Source organism: Diabrotica virgifera, chromosome 4 (assembly GCF_917563875.1).
Source record: "Diabrotica virgifera virgifera chromosome 4, PGI_DIABVI_V3a".
Classification (NCBI taxonomy): Eukaryota; Metazoa; Arthropoda; class Insecta; order Coleoptera; family Chrysomelidae; genus Diabrotica; species Diabrotica virgifera.
This window is the reverse complement of record NC_065446.1, coordinates 141,525,305-141,543,454: the sequence shown is the minus strand read 5'-3', so window position 1 is coordinate 141,543,454 and position 18,150 is coordinate 141,525,305. Positions and strand designations below refer to the sequence as shown.

At 36.7% G+C, this 18,150-nt stretch overlaps 1 protein-coding gene across 1 annotated transcript in view; it reads right to left on the bottom strand.

Annotated features, from left to right (window-relative positions):
• LOC126883167 (cdc42 homolog) overlaps positions 1-18,150 on the bottom strand; it is a 75,967-nt gene that overhangs the window by 32,931 nt on the left and 24,886 nt on the right. Inside the window, exon 3 of the mRNA XM_050648416.1 lies at positions 8,091-8,203. Within this exon, the coding sequence (XP_050504373.1) occupies positions 8,091-8,203 (113 nt within the window). The remainder of the gene's footprint in view (positions 1-8,090; positions 8,204-18,150) is intronic.

Here is an 18,150-nt window from a genome sequence, read left to right as displayed (position 1 = left end):
CTTGTTCCGTTATAAATGCGCATTGTGACCCTTGGTCGATCAATGCTCTCATTATGAGAGACTCTCCATTCGCATCCCTTACGCGTACCACTGCTGTGGCTAGTAATGCTTCACCTTCCTTATGGCTCGCACAGTTAACTGAGTTCTGTCCTCTTTGCTGTGTGTTGTTGTTTCTTTGCCCCTTGTTCTCTTGCGTGTTTTCTCGTCTTCCGTTATTTTGTTCTCTGGCGTTGTTGGAATAATTATTTCCTCCTCTGTACCTGTCCGATTGGTACCCGTTTCTTCTACTGTTCGATTCTCTTCCATTTCTTTCTTGTGTTTGTTCTCCTTTTGTTTCATTTGTGGTTCTTCTGTTGCCTGTGTTTCCTTTTTCATAATGCAACATTTTGTGGTGGTCTCCGCCACAGTGTTTGCACCTAATCTGTGAAAAGCATTGTTTCTCCTTCTTATGTGCTAGGCAATTCGCACACCATTCTTTTTCTCGTATTATCCTGTTCCGGTCTCTTACATTGAGTTCCTGAAATTCTCTGCAGTATGGTACTCCGTGATCTCCGTTGCATATCACGCAACTCATTCTTGTTTTCTTACCCGATCCTCCATGCTTCTCTTGTCTCTTTTCTGACTCCAGCAGTTCCAGTGTTTGGAATCGTCGCTGTAAAAATGTTTGTGTTGATTTGTACGTCGGTATCTCTCTACTGTCTCCGATGTGGTTTTCGTATAGCCTCCTTGTCTCATTTCCCATTTTGTTATGCTGATTCGCGCTATCAATGAGCTCCACGCTTCCGTGTCTGTTCCTAAGCCTCCTATGGCTTCCAGGCACTCATGGAAGGTGTCATGTAGTGATTTCAGTGCTCTAGCGGAAGATTCCTTTACTTCATGTGCTAGTAACATCCTGTCTATTAGTTTAAACAGTATCATCCTCGGATTTTCATATCTTTCCTTTAACATGTTCCATGCCACTTCGTAGTTGGCCTCGGATATGTGCAAGTGTTGTATCATCCTGTGGGCTTCCCCTCTTACTTGTGTTTTTAGGTACTGCATCTTTTCTGCTTTCGACAATTGGTCGTTTTCATGTATTACCTTCGTAAACAGATCGTGGAAAGTTCTCTACGTTTCGTATCTTCCTTCATACACAGGGATTTTTACCTGCGGTAATGTCACACCATCTCTTCTCTGTGTGCTGTCTGGTCGTTGCATCCCAGGCCGTATTTTCTTTAAAGTCTCCCTGACTTTCCTCCTTAGCTGATCTATCCTCTCTACTTCGTCGCTGTCTATAACGTCTAGCTCATCATTTACTGTTGCTTCTATGATGAGTGTGTTTATTTTCTCCATGTGTTCTTTCACCTCTGCTTGTAGTTCTTCATCGTACTGCAAGTCTTGTTCATATTCTTGTAATAATTCCTCGATTTTTTGTTTTCTTATTTGTATCTCCTTTCCTTTTGTTGTCTTTCCTCTTTTCACGATTCTTCCATATTCTTCCAATAGAGTTTTTCCCTCAATATATGTCTTAAAGACCTGCTCGTAGTATTTTGTTTCGAAGTATTTGTCTTTCGTTACTCCACTCTCTAGTAATTTCTCGTGGTTATGCACAAATCTTGTCCAATAATCCTCTAACCTATCCTGACGCTCTTTAATGTATTGTTGATTCTTGCGAGATCCAGGGTCTCTTTTAAGAGACGATACCTGTTTACAAATCTCTGCTCCAATCTCTGCTTGCTTGTTCTGTACCGCTTCCATGTTTAAATTCACCTACTTTTATCCAGCAGTAAGTGTTTTTACGGTATTTTTAATATGTTATTTATATTTTCAATTTACTATGATTCACGTTTAAATGATGCGGGAATTTTACTCTTTTTGACCTTGCTGACGCTCAGTTTTTCTGTAGGTCAGTTGTACATGTAGGTTAATGTCGTCAAGCAAAATATTATGTTACACAACTATAAATAGAAACCTCTCGGCTACTATGTTTAATTAAAATTATGCAATATGAATGAAATACAAAAGCAATATGTGCCTATTAACGTATACGTTTTTTCTTTATCAAATTTTTAAATAAAAAAAATAAATAGGTAGTAAATATTTGTAGGGATAAATACCGTTTATTATTATTATATAGGCAAAAAAAATATCTATCTGTAAGTTAAATAGTTTGGGTTTAAATGGCAAATATTGTATAGAATGCACTAAAAAATATATATTGTATGTATGTATACGTCAATTAGTTTGGGTTTAAATGGAAAATATTGTATAGAATGCACTAAAAAATATATATTGTATGTATGTATACGTCAATTAGTTTGGGTTTAAATGGAAAATATTGTATATACGATACGTACAAGTTGGAAAAATATTATGTTATTCAAAAACTTACGGTTTTTTCTTTATGTTTCTGGACGTTGCGGCTCTCCTGGTTCTGGAATGGCTGTGCAAGTGATCCTGTAGTTTGTAGGTTCTGTAATGGCTTTCTGGATCTGGCTTCTGGTTCTGTAGTTCGATCTCTGGCTCTGCTATGGCTTTCTGGATCTGGTTTCTGTTCTGTATTTCGATCTCTGGCTCTGCAATGGCTTTCTGGATCTGGCTTCTGGCCTGTATTTCGATCTCTGGCTCTGCAATGGCTTTCTGGATCTGGTTCTGCTCTGTATTTCGATCTCTGGCTCTGCAATGGCTTTCTGGATCTGGCTTCTGTTCTGTATTTCGATCTCTGGCTCTGCAATGGCTTTCTGGATCTGGTTTCTGTTCTGTACTCCCGGGCCTAGCGTCGTCTATCTGCTACTGGGTTCGTTTGGTGTGGACTGCAGTTGTAGGCCTCCTTTTTTTCTCGATAAAGACCATGTATAAAGTCCGTATAAAGATAAGGATATAAACACCGAATAGCGATAAAGGTATTTATTGATAGAACCGACACTAGGGTAATTCTACCCCGGGAGTACTTTCGAACACTGACTAATTACTGATACGCGATTAGCTAAAGACTGATGTAGACTGATGAATGCTCTTTCTCTAGGCCAGATATCTTGGTTTTATAGAAGCTTAAATTGGGTCATTGGTGACACGATGCCCGCGTGATTTGTATATTTAATTAAGGTAAATAATTCTACTTTTGTCAGCACTTTCGTGTCATTTCCAAATTATATTGTTGATAATTGACCAATTTGGATCTAAACTAATAATCTACGTGTGTGAATATAAAAACAAATAAATTCGTGCAATCTACTGGGTGGTATAATTATTATGTTCAATATCGGATATGAATTCTGAATATTTGTTATTGGACACCTGCGTCATTCCTTTAATATTTAGATTTGCAGTCTGCTGTTATGTAAAAATCAGTTGTTTTTAGAACTCTTTAGCAACATATTCGTAACAAAGTATTTATGGATGTCAGTCGAAGGCTGATATGATCAATCAAAAAAGAAGGTTACTAGTGACTTTCCTGGGTGTGAATCTGTTTTTTTAAGTTTGCTCTTCCTGGTTTAAAAACAAAGCATAGATTATTAAATTACGAGGCATTCTAGTACAAAAAGTTACGCTTGCTTTAAATCAGTAAAATACACCGTTTTTTGTAAAAAAAAATTTCAAATTCAAAAAACGAAAAATTTTTAAATCGATTTTTCTAAATAGAAGCGTTCTGGAGGTCTTTAAAAGAAAACTAATTACAAGATGCCATCTTAAAAGAACTCTAGCTCCCTTACTGATGTGATATTCTCCTCCCAACCTCCTTGGTACTGCATTGGCTGCACTCTGAATATTTGTAATAGTATAAAGACTACTTTATTATGTCAGTGTTTGACATTAGTCAGTGTCACTGCCAAGTGTATTCTCTTGTTAATATTGTTTAATTAGGTACAATTTTATGTTGATTAAAACCTTACATCACAGGTTTTACTTAATCATTCCAATTTAATCAACATAATGGAGAAGTATCTAAGACCTGAGAGGTTCGACGGGGATCCATCTCTGAAATCAACAGCAAAGGAATGGGACCATTGGAAAAGAACTTTTATGAACTTTTTGGCTGCCCAGGTTGTTACACCCGCTGTTTATGCTGATGGTTCTGCTGGACCACTCCTTGATATTAACAATATTAAGCTACAACTGTTAATAAATCATATTTCGCCACGAGTATATACCTTGATAAGCGATTGTAAAACTTACAACGAATCCATTCAAACGCTTGATAAAATATACATCAAACCAAATAATATTATTCATGCTCGTCACATGCTAACCACTAGACGACAACAGACAGATGAGACTATCGATTCTTACATGCAATCTTTAAAGCAGTTAGCTAAGTAGTGCAATTTTACTGCTGTAGATGCTGACACTAATAAAAATGATACGATCCGTAGAGCTTTTATCGCTGGAATGACGTCCTCAAAGATACGATCAAGATTATTAGAGAGTCTGACATTAACTTTGGAAGAAACTTATAATATAGCTATTTCAATGGAAATGGCAGAACTCAACTCTCAGGTTTATGCAAGTCAAAATCCAACACTCAGTGCTCTACCTGGTAACTATCAATTTGAGTCACAGAGGTCTCCAACGAATTCTGAACTTATCACTGTGACAGCTGCTACCAACTCTACTGCTAACTTTTCTAGGTCAGGACACAAATGTTTTTTCTGCGGTGGGCCAATACATCCAAGGAAGAACTGTCCTGCTCGGGAATCCATCTGTAAATCCTGTAATAAAAAGGGGCACTTTGCAAAGGTTTGCCGCTCCAAGAGCACTAGTGCATCTACCAATGTATCTGAAGGCTACGATAACTTTACAGCCTGCATTCTTGCTGCTACTCCTGCTTCATTGAAGAAAGCTATCGTGCCTGCTTTTATCTTCGTGCTGATGCCCTTATAGATACGGGTAGCTTTGTCAGTTTTGTTAATGAAGACTTCGCTAACATATGCAAACTCCCTAGAAAGCCATGTATGCAGACTGTTTCTATGGCCTCATTATCGCATTCCTCTCAAGTTAAAGTGTAACTTGTCGAAATATTCAAATTGGTGACCACTCCTATGACAACATTAACTTCAAATTGGTAACCACTCGACTCTAGAGTTTGAATTTGGAGGACCTAAAGAAGTAAAGAAGTATTCAAAGTGTGTAGTGTCGTTGAAGTCTCAGTTCCTGCAGTTCCTTTATTTTGTAACCTGACTTCAAATTGTAAACCAATCGCAGTAAAATCACGCAGGTACAGTGCTGAAGATCAGATTTTTATTAAAAATGAGGTGAAGAAGCTTTTAAATGATGGCATTATTGAAGAAAGTCAATCTCCTTGGAGAGCGCAAGTCCTTATCACCAAAAACGAAACTCACAAGAAGCGCCTTGTCATTGATTATTCTCAGACAGTTAATCGATTCACACAACTTGATGCCTATCCACTACCAAATATCGAGGAAATGGTTTCCAAAGTGTCAGAATTCACTGTTTTTAGTGCACTAGATTTTCAAAGTGCATACCATCAGGTCCCAATCCTTCCACATGAAAAGCTGTACACAGCTTTTGAAGCCGCTGGTAAACTGTACCAATTTCGACGTATTTCGTTTGGTGTTGCCAATGGTGTAGCCAGTTTCCAAAGAACAATCGACTGGCTCATACGCACAGAAAATCTTGAAGGGACATATGCCTACATTTATGACATAACTGTTTGTGGCAAGACGAAAGTACAACATGACAAAAATCTTGAGAACTTTCTGAAAGCCACAGACAAATACGGCTTCACTCGTATAAACAAAACGAAGAGCAAATTTAATTAAACAGTAATAAACTTACTTGGTTATACCCCAAACCATATCCTAAAGCCAGATGGTAGCAGACTACAACCCGTATTAAAAATGCCTCCACCAAATGACACTGTATCTCTCAGAAGGGTATTGGGTATGTTTGCTCATTATTCAAAATGGATTCCCAACTTTTCCGAAAAGGTCCACACATTAGCTCATGTCAACAATTTTCCTTTAAACGAAAATGCTTTATCATATTTTGAAAATCTAAAATCTATAGTTGCAAAGTCGTCTGTTCATGCAATCGATCAAAACATGCCATTTGTTGTTGAAACTGATGCTTCAGAACACTCAATTGAAATGCTACCTTGAGTCAGGATTCCAGACCCGTTGCTTTCTTTTCAAGATCACTTAACTCTAGTGAGCTGAACCATTCTGCTGTAGAAAAAGAAGCGTACGATATCGTTGAATCTCTAAAGAAGTGGCGTCATTTTCTTATAGGAAAGCCTTTCACAGTCATCACTGATCAAAGGTCTGTAACATTTATGTTCAACACGAAGCATTCCAGCAAGATTAAAAATGAAAAAATACAAAGATGGCGACTTGAATTGGCACCTTATAAATATGATATTGTGTATCGACCAGGGAAATACAACCAAGCAGCGGATGCTTTATCGCGCATCTGCTCTTCCACTACTACCACGACAGCAGGTGCATCAAAACTCAAGTGACTTCACACAGCACTTTGTCATCCAGGAGTAACACGTATGTTTCACTGGATAAAATCAAAGAATTTACCTTTCTCTCTCGATGAAGTCAAGACTATGGCTCGTGACTGTCAAGTATGTGCTAAAATCAAACCCAGGTATATTAAGAATGAAGGGCTTTTCCGAAGCTTATAAAAGCCACATCTCCCTTCGAACGCCTTAGTATCGACTTTAAAGGACCATTGCCTTCGAATACCAATAATCGTTATATTCTTACGGTAATAGATGAGTATTCCAGATTCCCATTTGCTTTTCCATGTAGCGACATTAGTGCCAAAACTGTAATCAAGAATTTAAATAACTTATTCATGATGTTTGGAATGCCTGTATACATCCATTCCGATAGAGGGACTCAATTCCTATCAGCTGAAGTCAAAGAGTTTCTCAACTCCAGAGAAATTGCAACAAGTAGAACTACTGCTTATAATCCTCAAGGAAATGGTCAAGTGGAAAAGTTGAATTCTACTGTATGGAAAGCTATTCAACTGGCCTGTGAATCTCATGAAGCATCCATTGAGATTTGGGGACAATATCTACCAAATGTGCTGCATTCCATTCGTTCATTGTTATGTACCGCAACTAACTGTACTCCACATGAAAGAATGTTCGTGCACACACGTAGATCTCCAAATGGGAATACAGTACCGTCATGGCTAACAGAATCAGGACTTGTCTTGATGAAAAGGTTCGATCGGAAAAACAAGTACCAACCTATCGTAGAAGAAGTAGAGGTTATAGAGGCAAATCCTGATTACTCCTTTTTTAAACTGAAAGACGGACGGGAGACCACTGTGTCTAATCGTCATCTGGCTCCAATCGGACGAGGTGAAGGAGAAACACTAGATATACCAGGTCAAGAATCAGTATTAGTAGAGGACCCACCTGAATCACATTCAAGTCTCAATGATTCCTCATCCAATGATACAACTACACAAAACATACCGCCCCAGGCAGATACGACTATATCTACCTCTCCACCGAATTCATTACCTCTTAAAGTACAACCAATGTGCTCTCAGCGAAGCTCATTACCTCCTTCAGAAGCGCCTAGAAGATCTGAAAGAGTTCGTCATTCACCACGGTATTTGGAAGACTATAGTGTGGGAGAATGATGCGATATTCTCCTCCCAACCTCCTTGGTACTGCATTGGCTGCACTTTGAATATTTGTAATAGTATAAAGACTGCTTTATTCTGTCAGTGTTTGACATTAGTCAGTGTCACTGCCAAGTTTATTCTCTTGTTAATATTGTTTAATTAGGTACAATTTTATGTTGATTAAAACCTTACATCACAGGTTTTACTTAATCATTCCAAAGTAAATATAATAAATATAATAAAAATCTCAATGAAGTGTTTTCAGACGTGATTTGGGTTAAACCTTATCTAATATTTTGAGCTCAAAAATCTACAGTTAAAATATTTCCAATTATTAATGAAACACTCTGTATAAACATTTTCATATTTATAATCCTAGTATTAACAAGATACCCAAGGATAATTATTAATGATAGATTCCTATTATTATTTTTTATTTGGTTTTCATGTTTATCATTTTTGTATATTTATATACAGATAAAAAAAATCATTTTTCTTACCTGCAGTATCAAATAAACCTAAGGTGTAGGGTTCCCCTCCTATCATAACAGTCACTGCATAGTTGTCGAAGACTGTTGGGACATATTCGGAAGGAAATTTATTTGTAGTATAACTAAAACAAAAAGTGTTTCTTTATTTATCTACCATACAAATGACATTCTGGATTTTTCCTATTAAATATTTTTGTAAACATATTTTGACATGTATTATACTCGTTTTTCTTTATTTTGTCTGCACTAGTGAAAGTCTACTTTCTAGTTTCTTTCTGATTGATTACTATGAGTTAAAACATGTCAATTATGGGGGATCACCTACATGTTGACTAATGACTGAAAAATTCAACAAGACTACCATTTTATTAAAATATTTCCACTTTTATATGCATAATGAAAATTTTGGGTGAAGTTCACCCATGAGCTCCTCCACTCAATAATTTTCAACGAAAACTTTTCGTTTATAAATTTGCAAAGTCTGTGTGTTATTGCGTCGCCGCTCCTGCAATACTTAGAGTAGATTTATTGATGGATTCTTATGTAGTTTTGTCTTCTGAATCCAAATCTGAAAACGGCATTTCGATACCTCTAACCGTCTTCGAGATAATCGACCTCAAAGTCTAAAATGTGACGTCACAATCCTTTTATTTTCCGCCGACATACTAAACGTCAGCTGAAATCGTTTATAGTAAGTAGGCTAGTTTTTTTAATCTGAATTTGTTAAGCAAAGCATAGGTTATTTACATTTTAGTTTGACATTTCGTGAATGTCAAACTAAATTTTAAATTAAGTATTAATAAAATATCAATGACATTTGATAGTGAATTTAATTATTATATAAAATAAATAAGATGTTCAAAAATACAATTTGAGTATACATATTTTGAAAGCAATAATTTTACTAATAACTTTACAAAGGTTTATACGAGTATACGGCCTCCCCTTTAATGGGACTACCTAATGATAAATGGGCTGTTCCATTTGTTATGAAATTAAAACTGTTATTATAGTCGGTTCGCTAAACTCAGACACAACTGGGTAGTGATTTTAGTAAGTAATTTTTTGTTTTTTGCCAATTTTGGCGAAGCTGGCAAAATTACTAATTATTTAGTAATTATTACCTGTTTAGTAATTATTTTTTTGTCGAATTGGCAATATAATAGTTCTTTTCTTCTGGCTCGATCGAGAGCCTGCTTAAAATCAATGAAAAGAACCATCGTGGGTTTATTGTATTCATGGCTTTCGGCTTGTATTTCTCTCAGCGTGAAAATTTGATTTACGGTGCTTCTATCTTTCCTGAACCCACACTGATATTCTCCTATGCTATTTTCAGTCGTTGCTGTTAATCTATTTTTAATATGTATGGCTAGTATTTTATATGCTATGTTAAGCAGCGCTATGCCTCGATAGTTCTGACATTCTGCCTTACTTCCCTTTTTGTGTATAGGGCATAATATTGCGTCTGTCAATTCAGCAGGTATCACTTCTTCTTTCCATACCTTTTCAAGTAGTTTTAGTATGGTATAACTAGACCCAAACCCAGACATCCAAAGTGAAAGTTATACTCCAACACCAAATTGTTTTATATGGTCCACATAATGTTCAGAAAAAAGTCACACCATTTTGAGCGTCGGGTTTGGGTGGGAGAGGGGGAAGAAATCGGTAAATTCGTAGTTTTTCTACGTTTTTGTCAATATTTCTAAAACTATGTGGTTTATCATGAACAAACTTCTATACAAAAATGTTCTACATGTTTCTACTGAAACTGAAACTAGATGTTTCAGTTTTCCTTCCTGGTATTATCCTCTTATATTCCACGTCGCTATTTTAACTAGTTCTTCTTTATTGCCTTTAAGTCGTTTATTGTTTTTCGATTCTCGTTTGCGTTTTCTTTGCCGGTTCATCTTTGTTGGGTCTCCTAGTACTGCATTGAATTCTAGTTTTTTGAAATGTCTTCCTTTATTCTTTCCAGCTGCTCCTTTTCTTTATTCCATTTCCATAATTCATTGTTTATTGTCAATCTTTGGTATCCTGATTTTGTGCTATTTCCTTTGATTTTCTGCTCCTTAGCAATTCTTCTTATTTTGGCCTGTATTTCTCTTTCGTCCTTCGTCAGATTGCCATTTATGTATATTCTTTCTCTCAGTTGTTTGAGCTTCATCTTATGAAATGCATGAATGCAATGAAAAATGGATGGAAATGCACAATTGCACTTTAAAGTGCATAAAATGCATCCAAAAGTGCATCAACATGTCAAAATCAGTGTACTAAGGACCAAATTTTGTTATTCGGTGTTTTTTTGGGCCACTGAACACGGGTACGCCTCAAAACCGACCCACGGATCATCTGGTACCCAAGGTCACTGCAAGGGCGTCGTCTTCTGAAATTTCGAGGATTTTTGGCACTAAATTGATGTGAACGGATTACTCATGGGTTTTTGAGGTCGCTAGACACGAATATGCGATAAGAATTGATCTCCGGAGTACCTGGTGCTCAGGGTCGCTACTAAGGCACGTCGTCTTCTGGGGTTTCGAGAGTTTTCAGCATTTAATTGATGCAAATGGATTACTGAAGGGTTTTTGAGGTTTCTACATACAAACATGTCATTAGAACCGACCCCCTCTGCACCTGGAGCCCAAGGTCACTGCAAGAGACGTCCTATTCTGGAGTTTTGAGGAATTTCGGCATTAAATTAGTAAAAATGAATTACTCGGAGGTTTTTGAGGTCGATAAACACGAATATGCCATCAGAACAGACAAGGTCACTGCAAGAGACATCATCTTTTGGAGCCTCTAGGGCATTCGACAAATTGATGCAAACGGATTGCTTACGGGTTTTTGGGGTCGCTAAACACAAATATGCTATCAGAATTGAATTCCGGGGTACCTGGTGCCCAGGATCGCTACTAAGGCACGTCATCTTCTGTATTTTTGAGTGTCTTCGGCATTAAATTGATGCAAAAGGATTATTCAAGGGGTTTGAAGTCGCTAAACCTGAATACGCAATCAGAATCGACCTCCAGAGCACCTAGTGTCTAAGATCATAGCAAGGGACGTCATTTTCTGGAGTTTCAAAGGTATTCGGCATTTAATTGATACAAATGAATTACTGAAAGGTTTTTGAGGTCGCTAAAAACGAATATGCTATCAGAACCGACCCCTGGTGCCAAGGATCACAACAAGGGGAGTCATCTTCTGGAGTTTCGAGTGCCTTTGGTACGCAAATGAATTACTCATACGTTTTTGGGGTTGCTGAATATGAATACGCCATCAGAACAGACACCGGTGTACCTGGTGCCTAAGGCACGTCATCTTCTGGAGTTTCTAGAGTTTTCGGTACTAAATTGATGCAAAAAGGTACTCTTATGTTTTTGGAGTGAATACGAATATGACTTAGATGAAATACTTTGGAGTATCTAGTGACCACGAAGGATCACACTATCAAAATAAAATATAATAAATCGATTTTGAAATAAATGAAGGAAAAACGCTGTCAGATATACATTTAGTTTATATTTATAAAGAATTAAAAAAATTGTATAGCACAACATAGTTATTTTAATAAACAGTCCAAGTAAAATAGCAAAAATGCTACCAATTTGAACGTTTTCTTTGAACAGCAACTCAAAAAACTTCTGAGTACTCGGTGTGTACTAATTTAGTGTCGGAATGTCTCAAAATTCTAAAACATGATGTGCGTAGCAGCCACTCTGGCCACTAGGAACGCGGGGGGTCGGTTCTGATTTGATATTCGTGTTCAGCAAACCCAAAAACCTATGAGCAATTTGTTTGCATCAATTTAGCACCGAAATTTCTCGAAATTCTATAAGATGATATACTTTAGCCACCAGGTGCTCTGGGGTCCGTTCTGATGGTATATTCGTACTCGAAATGTGTTTTCGATCGAAAACTCTCGAAAATCCAGACGGTAACATGCCTTAGACTTATAGGTACTCCGATGTCTCTTCTGATGGCGTACTTGTGTTCAGCAATCCCAAGAACCCGTTAGTAACCCGTTTGCATCAACTTAGTACCGAAAACTCTCGAAACTCCAGAAGATGACCTGCCCTAGGCGCCAGGTGCCCTGGTCTGTTCTGGTGGCGCATTCGTGTTCAACAACCCCAAGAACCCATGAGTAATCCGTTTGCATCAATTTAATGCCGAAACCCTCCGAAACTCCAGAAGATGAGCTGTCTTAGGCACCAGGTGCTCCGTGGGTCAGATCTGATGGCGTATTCGCGTTCAGCCATTCCAAAAACCCTCCAGTAATCCATTTGCATCAATTTAATGCCGAAATCCCTCGAAACTCCAGAAGATGACGTCCCTTGCAGTGGCCATGGTCACCAGGTGCTCCGTGGGTCTGTTCTAATGGCATATTCGTGTTTGGCGACCTCAAAAACCCCCCGAGTAATCCATTTGCATCCATTTTATGCCGAAAACCTTCGAAAATCCAGAAGATGACGTGCCTTAGTAGCGATACTGGACAACGGGTGCTCCTAAATTAAATTCTGATGACATATTCGTGATTAGCGACCCCAAAAACCCAAGTAATCCGTTTGTATCAATTTAATACCGAAAGCCCTCCAGAAGATGACGTCCCTTGCAGTGACTTTGGGCAGCAGGTAATCCGGTGGTCTGTCCTGATGGTATATTGGTGTTTAACGACTTAAAAACCCCCGAGTAATCCATTTTTATCAGTTAAATGCCGAAATCTCTCAATCTCCAGAAGAGGACCCCTTGCAGTGACCTTTGGGCTCCAGGTGAACAGAGAGTCGGGTTTGATGGCATATTCATATTTAGCGAATTCAAAAACCCGTAAATCCGTTTGCATCAATTTGATACCGAAAGCCCTCGAAACTCCAGAAGATGACGTCCCTTACAGTGACCTTGAGCACCAGGTGATCCTAAGGTCTGTCCTGATGGCATCTTCGTATTTAACCACCTCAAAAACCCCCCGAGTAATCCAGTTACATCAATTTAGTGCCGAAATCCATCAAAACTTTAGACGATGACGTGCCTTTGTAGCGACCCTGGGCACCAGGTACCCTGAGGGCAATTCTGATGGCATATTCGTGTTTAGCGACCTCAAAAATCCGTAAGTAATCCGTTTGCATCAATTTGATATCAAAAGCCTTCGAAACTCCAGAAGATGACTTCCCTTGCAGTAACCTTGAGCACCAGGTGATCCAGATGTGTGTTCTGATGGCATATCCGTGTTTAACCACGTCAAAAAACCCCCGAATAGTCCAGTTACATCAATTTAGTGCCGAAATCCATCGAAACTCCAGACGATGACGTGTCTTTGTTGCGACCCTTGGCACCAGGTACTCCGATGGTCAATTTTGATGGCGTAATCGTATTCAGTGACCCCAAAATCCCCCAAATAATAAATTGTGTTCCTTAGTATACTGATTTTGACTTTTTTTATATTTATGCAATTTTGGATGCATTTTATGCACTTTATAGTGCAATTATGCATTTCCACCCATTTTTGAATAGTAGACTTTTTTTCTGACGTCATCCTGAACATAATGCAAAAAAATTTTAAGTCTCTAGGTGCTGTATTTAAAAATCTATTTATTCGGATGTTTTTAGTGCTAAATGGCCTGGTCTATTTACACTTTGTGTATTGTTATGTATGTACAATATCCGTTACTTGACGCTACATTACGTGAGTTACACTACATGATAATTGAATATGATTTATGCACATTTTCATACAATTTTTTTTTCTCTTATATTTGTATCAACTTTTTAAATTTTTGGATTGACCATTTGTAATAGTTGTTCAAATTATTCGGTAGTTATTTTTAAATAGTTTTTAAATGTATCTTAATCTTCATTTTTACTACCTCACTTAGAAAATTAGACGAAGCTCCAAACGCCTCACGTATCCAATTAAGAATCCAAATTTTCCTTTTTTTCTTTTTAATTTCTTTTTTCTGGATCTGAAGCTCATGTATTAACATATCAGCAGTACTTAACCACTTGAGTACCCTCCATAATAACTTTCGCCATCTTTGCAATGGTTATTTATTTTATTTGACATCCAAGTAATTTACACGATCCAAGTAGCTTCCAAGTAGCGCGCGCAGCGTCCAAGTTGACTTGGACCAAGTACACTTGGATGCAACTTGGATCGTGTCAACTCTGCTTAAGGAAGATATTTGGACCAACCCAATGCAGCGATGGTTCGTGGAGAATTAAAATGAACCATGAGCTGGATGAAATAATGCAGAGCGCAGATATTGTTAGATTTGTAAAGTCACAAAGACTAAACTGGCTCGGTCACCTAGAAAGAATGCCAGATAATCGAGCTGTTCAAGTAATCCAGAGATGGAAGCCCCAAGGAAACAGAACAAGAGGAAGGCCCCGTAAAAGATGGATAGACGACGCAAAGGGATCTTAAAACCATGAACATCAGGCAGTGGCGAAGGAAAATGTCCGACAGGGCAGAATGGAAAAACATTGTTAAGCAGGCCCAGACTCACAAAGGGTTGTAGCGCCATTAGAAGAAGAAGAGGAAGAATTACCAAAAAAAGTATATGAATTTCATACTTTTACACTAGGATAGCCCCTTTCTACAAACAGGGTTGGAAAAAACCCGGGTTTTTTTAAAGCCCAACCCGACGGGTTTTTTTTGGGTTTTTCGGGTTTTTTTGGGGATTTTCAGTTTTTTATTTAGATTTGATATATAGTTTCTGCTCTATCAAAAGTTTTACAAAAATTATGAATTTTATTGCAAAAATAACAAAATATGCTTACAAAATAAAGCAACTTGACATAAATAAATACATTTGGCATCACTGGCCATCAGTGCATCAGCACCTGCACTACGTCATTTGCCTCCACGCCAACAGCCGGATAATGGGGAATCACCGATATTTCTTCGGGGATTTATTTAGAGCACAAACCTCTTAATTTTGTCAATTTTAACTGTGCGATGCATTGATGAGTGCGTTTTGCCGTGGCGTTCTGGAGTTGTGAAATTACATAATTCTGAAATTATGGCAAATAACAGTAGATGTGGAAGAAAATTAGATTTCAGTTGGGCAGACGTTAACAAAATTGAAACGGAAGGAAAGCTTAAAGCCGAGTGTAAACATTGTAAAATTTTAATTAGCAGCAAAATTGAAAGAATAAAAGCACGCTTGCAGAAATGTGCGGTGCTAACTAAAAAAAGAGTGGCTGAACGAGCTGACGGGGACATCAATAGAATGAGTGAAATAGAAAGTTGTAGTAGTGGTGGTGGTAGCAGCAGTTTTTTTGAAGAAAGTGCATCAACGAATGTACCTATTAAAAGAAAAAGACAGGCAGGTATGGTAAAAATCATTAAATCATTCATTATACTATATTCTATATTTGGGAATTAATTACGTCAATTCAATAAATTCTCCGTAATTTAAATTTAGTAATTTAAAATTTTAAAATTTAACCAACGCTAACCAATTGTTATTTTTATTATTTCCTTCAATTTTGATATTGGATTCAATCTATAATATATGTATAGGGTGGTCTAACTATTTGGCAAAACTTCAAATATCTAAAATCAATAGAAAATGTCAAAATAACTAATAAGTATTAGGGCCGGTTGTTCGAACGCTAATCAAGAAGTTGATTATAATCAATCATTTATTGTAATCAATTTTCTTGATGGGAATCAAATCGCGACATGAAAAATACATGTAAAACACTAATCAGTTATTGATTGTAGGTAAAACAGTAATTAAAATATAGCCGCAGCTCTTAAATTATTAAAAATTGCTTATTATTATTATTGATTTGTAAGTAAAAACAAGAAATTAACATCAGAAAGAGTTTAATCATGTTTTATTTTAAATTAAAACCAAAATAATAAAATAAATCAGTCAACATAACCTCAAAATGCAACATCTGTCAGCAGTACGCTTAATCAAATATAATTGTAATTAAATATTTGATAATGATCAGTTTTGATTAGCGTTCGAACAACCGGCCCTTAGTATACTTTGTCATATATCGAATTATCGAAATCATAAAGGGGTGTCAAAGTTTGTCAATTATTGCTGTAAAGTGTTTTCGCCGATTTTTATGTAACTTCCAGTGGCGTCGCAGAAAGTGAAAACATCATATTATGTTTATGCTACTGACTATGCCCAAACTAACCCAAACTTTGACAGGACATACAGGATGTATATTTGTATATCTATATATTTTCTACCCACCCTGTGTCTGGTCTACTATAATAAGAAGAAATTTCAAGAAAAGTAACAAACATAATTAATTTTATGTAAATTGTTTTAGGTAATGAAAGCTTTGTTGTGCAGACTTCCGCAAGTGAAAAGCAGAAATTGGATATTAACATAGCCAAATTTTTTTATGGCTGTAACATAGCATTCAATATTGCTGATAAATTATTCAAGGACATGATCTGCGCATTGAGACCTGGATATGATCCACCTAGCCGCAAGAAAGTATCAGGAGAGCTGTTAGATACAGTTTATAAGGAAATAGAAGAAACCCTGAAAAGTGAACTCAGTGCTGAAGACGTTAGCTTCACAATGATGCAGGATGGATGGTCCAGTATTAAGAATCACCCTATAATTGCTACGAGTATTCATACCGGCGAACATAGTATATTGATTGATGCTGTGGAGCCTTCTGATGAAAAAAAAACTGCTTTATATTGTTCTGAAATAGCTAAAAAAATATTGAATATATTAAAGAAACTTATAATAAAGATGTTTTTGCTATATGTACCGATAATGAGGCAAAAATGGTCAATATGAAAGACATTTTGAAGGAAACTTATCCAAATTTACTAACATATGGGTGTTCCTCTCATTTAATGAATTTATTAGAAACATATGTTACATCCAAAACAGTTACCAAGCACATAATTGAGGTCCATAAATATTTTAGAAATAAACATTTACCACAAGGGTGGCTTAAAGAAAAAAAGGGTCTAATGCCTCAGCTACCCAATGAAACCCGTTGGAAATCACATGAAGCCTGTCTTGCAACATTTATAAGCAATCACATATATGTTGAAATAAGGACAGAGAAGGAGCAAGAATTTGATAAAAATATCTCCAAAATATTAGATAATGTCGCCATATATAGAGAGGCTCTGTATTTGCAAAAACAACTTGCCGTTATTGTGAAAGCTCTAGACAGATTCCAAAACGATTCTGTAAACATTTTTGATGCAGTAGAAATATGGAAAGATGCCCTCGACCATGATTTGTTACAGCCATACAGACAAGAAATAAAAAAGAGATATGACTTTGCCATAGAAGAGGAAACAGTCGAACAATGGGTTGCATCGAATCTTTCTGATGAGTTTTTGGCAGTGATGTTATCATTTAAGATTAAGGATACAGATATGTTCCCCGCAACACTTTTCAAAGAAGAACTTGTCAAAAAATTCTCAACAAAGAAATGATGGAAGCTGATATCAATAAAAAATAAAAAAACAAATAAAATACCAGATGAATTTTGTATTTATATGTTATCTTTGTTCTCATGTCCAGCTTCATCTGCATCTATTGAGCGGATTTTTTCTTCATATGGATTAATATGGACTAAGCTTCGCAACAGATTAGGTGCCGATAGAGCTGCAAACTTGGTAAAAATATATAATAATTTAAGAACCGAGTCGTCGTCCTCGACCGAGTCTAACGAATAACGAATGGGAATTGGGAATGTGACAAAAATACAGATTCTGATTTTCCTGATAACTAATATGCTTTGCTGATGCTTTGTTTAACAAGAAACTTGTTTATTTTTTTTTATTTGTCTATATACCATGTTTAAAATAAGTGTTTTATTAGTTTAGTTTCAGTTTCTCTCGTTTTGTATTCACCTACTACTTACTTCATGGTATTTATGCTAGTTTTTGTTTTTATTCAGAAATAAATATATGTATGTATATGACGTTCATTCAACTTAAAATTTACTATTTTTGAAAAAACCCCAAAAACCCAATAATAGTGGGTTTTATCAATTGAAAAAACCCGAAAAACCCACTGGGTTTTATAAGATGGGGAAATTCTATGCCAACCCTGTCTACAAAAGACTGAAATAC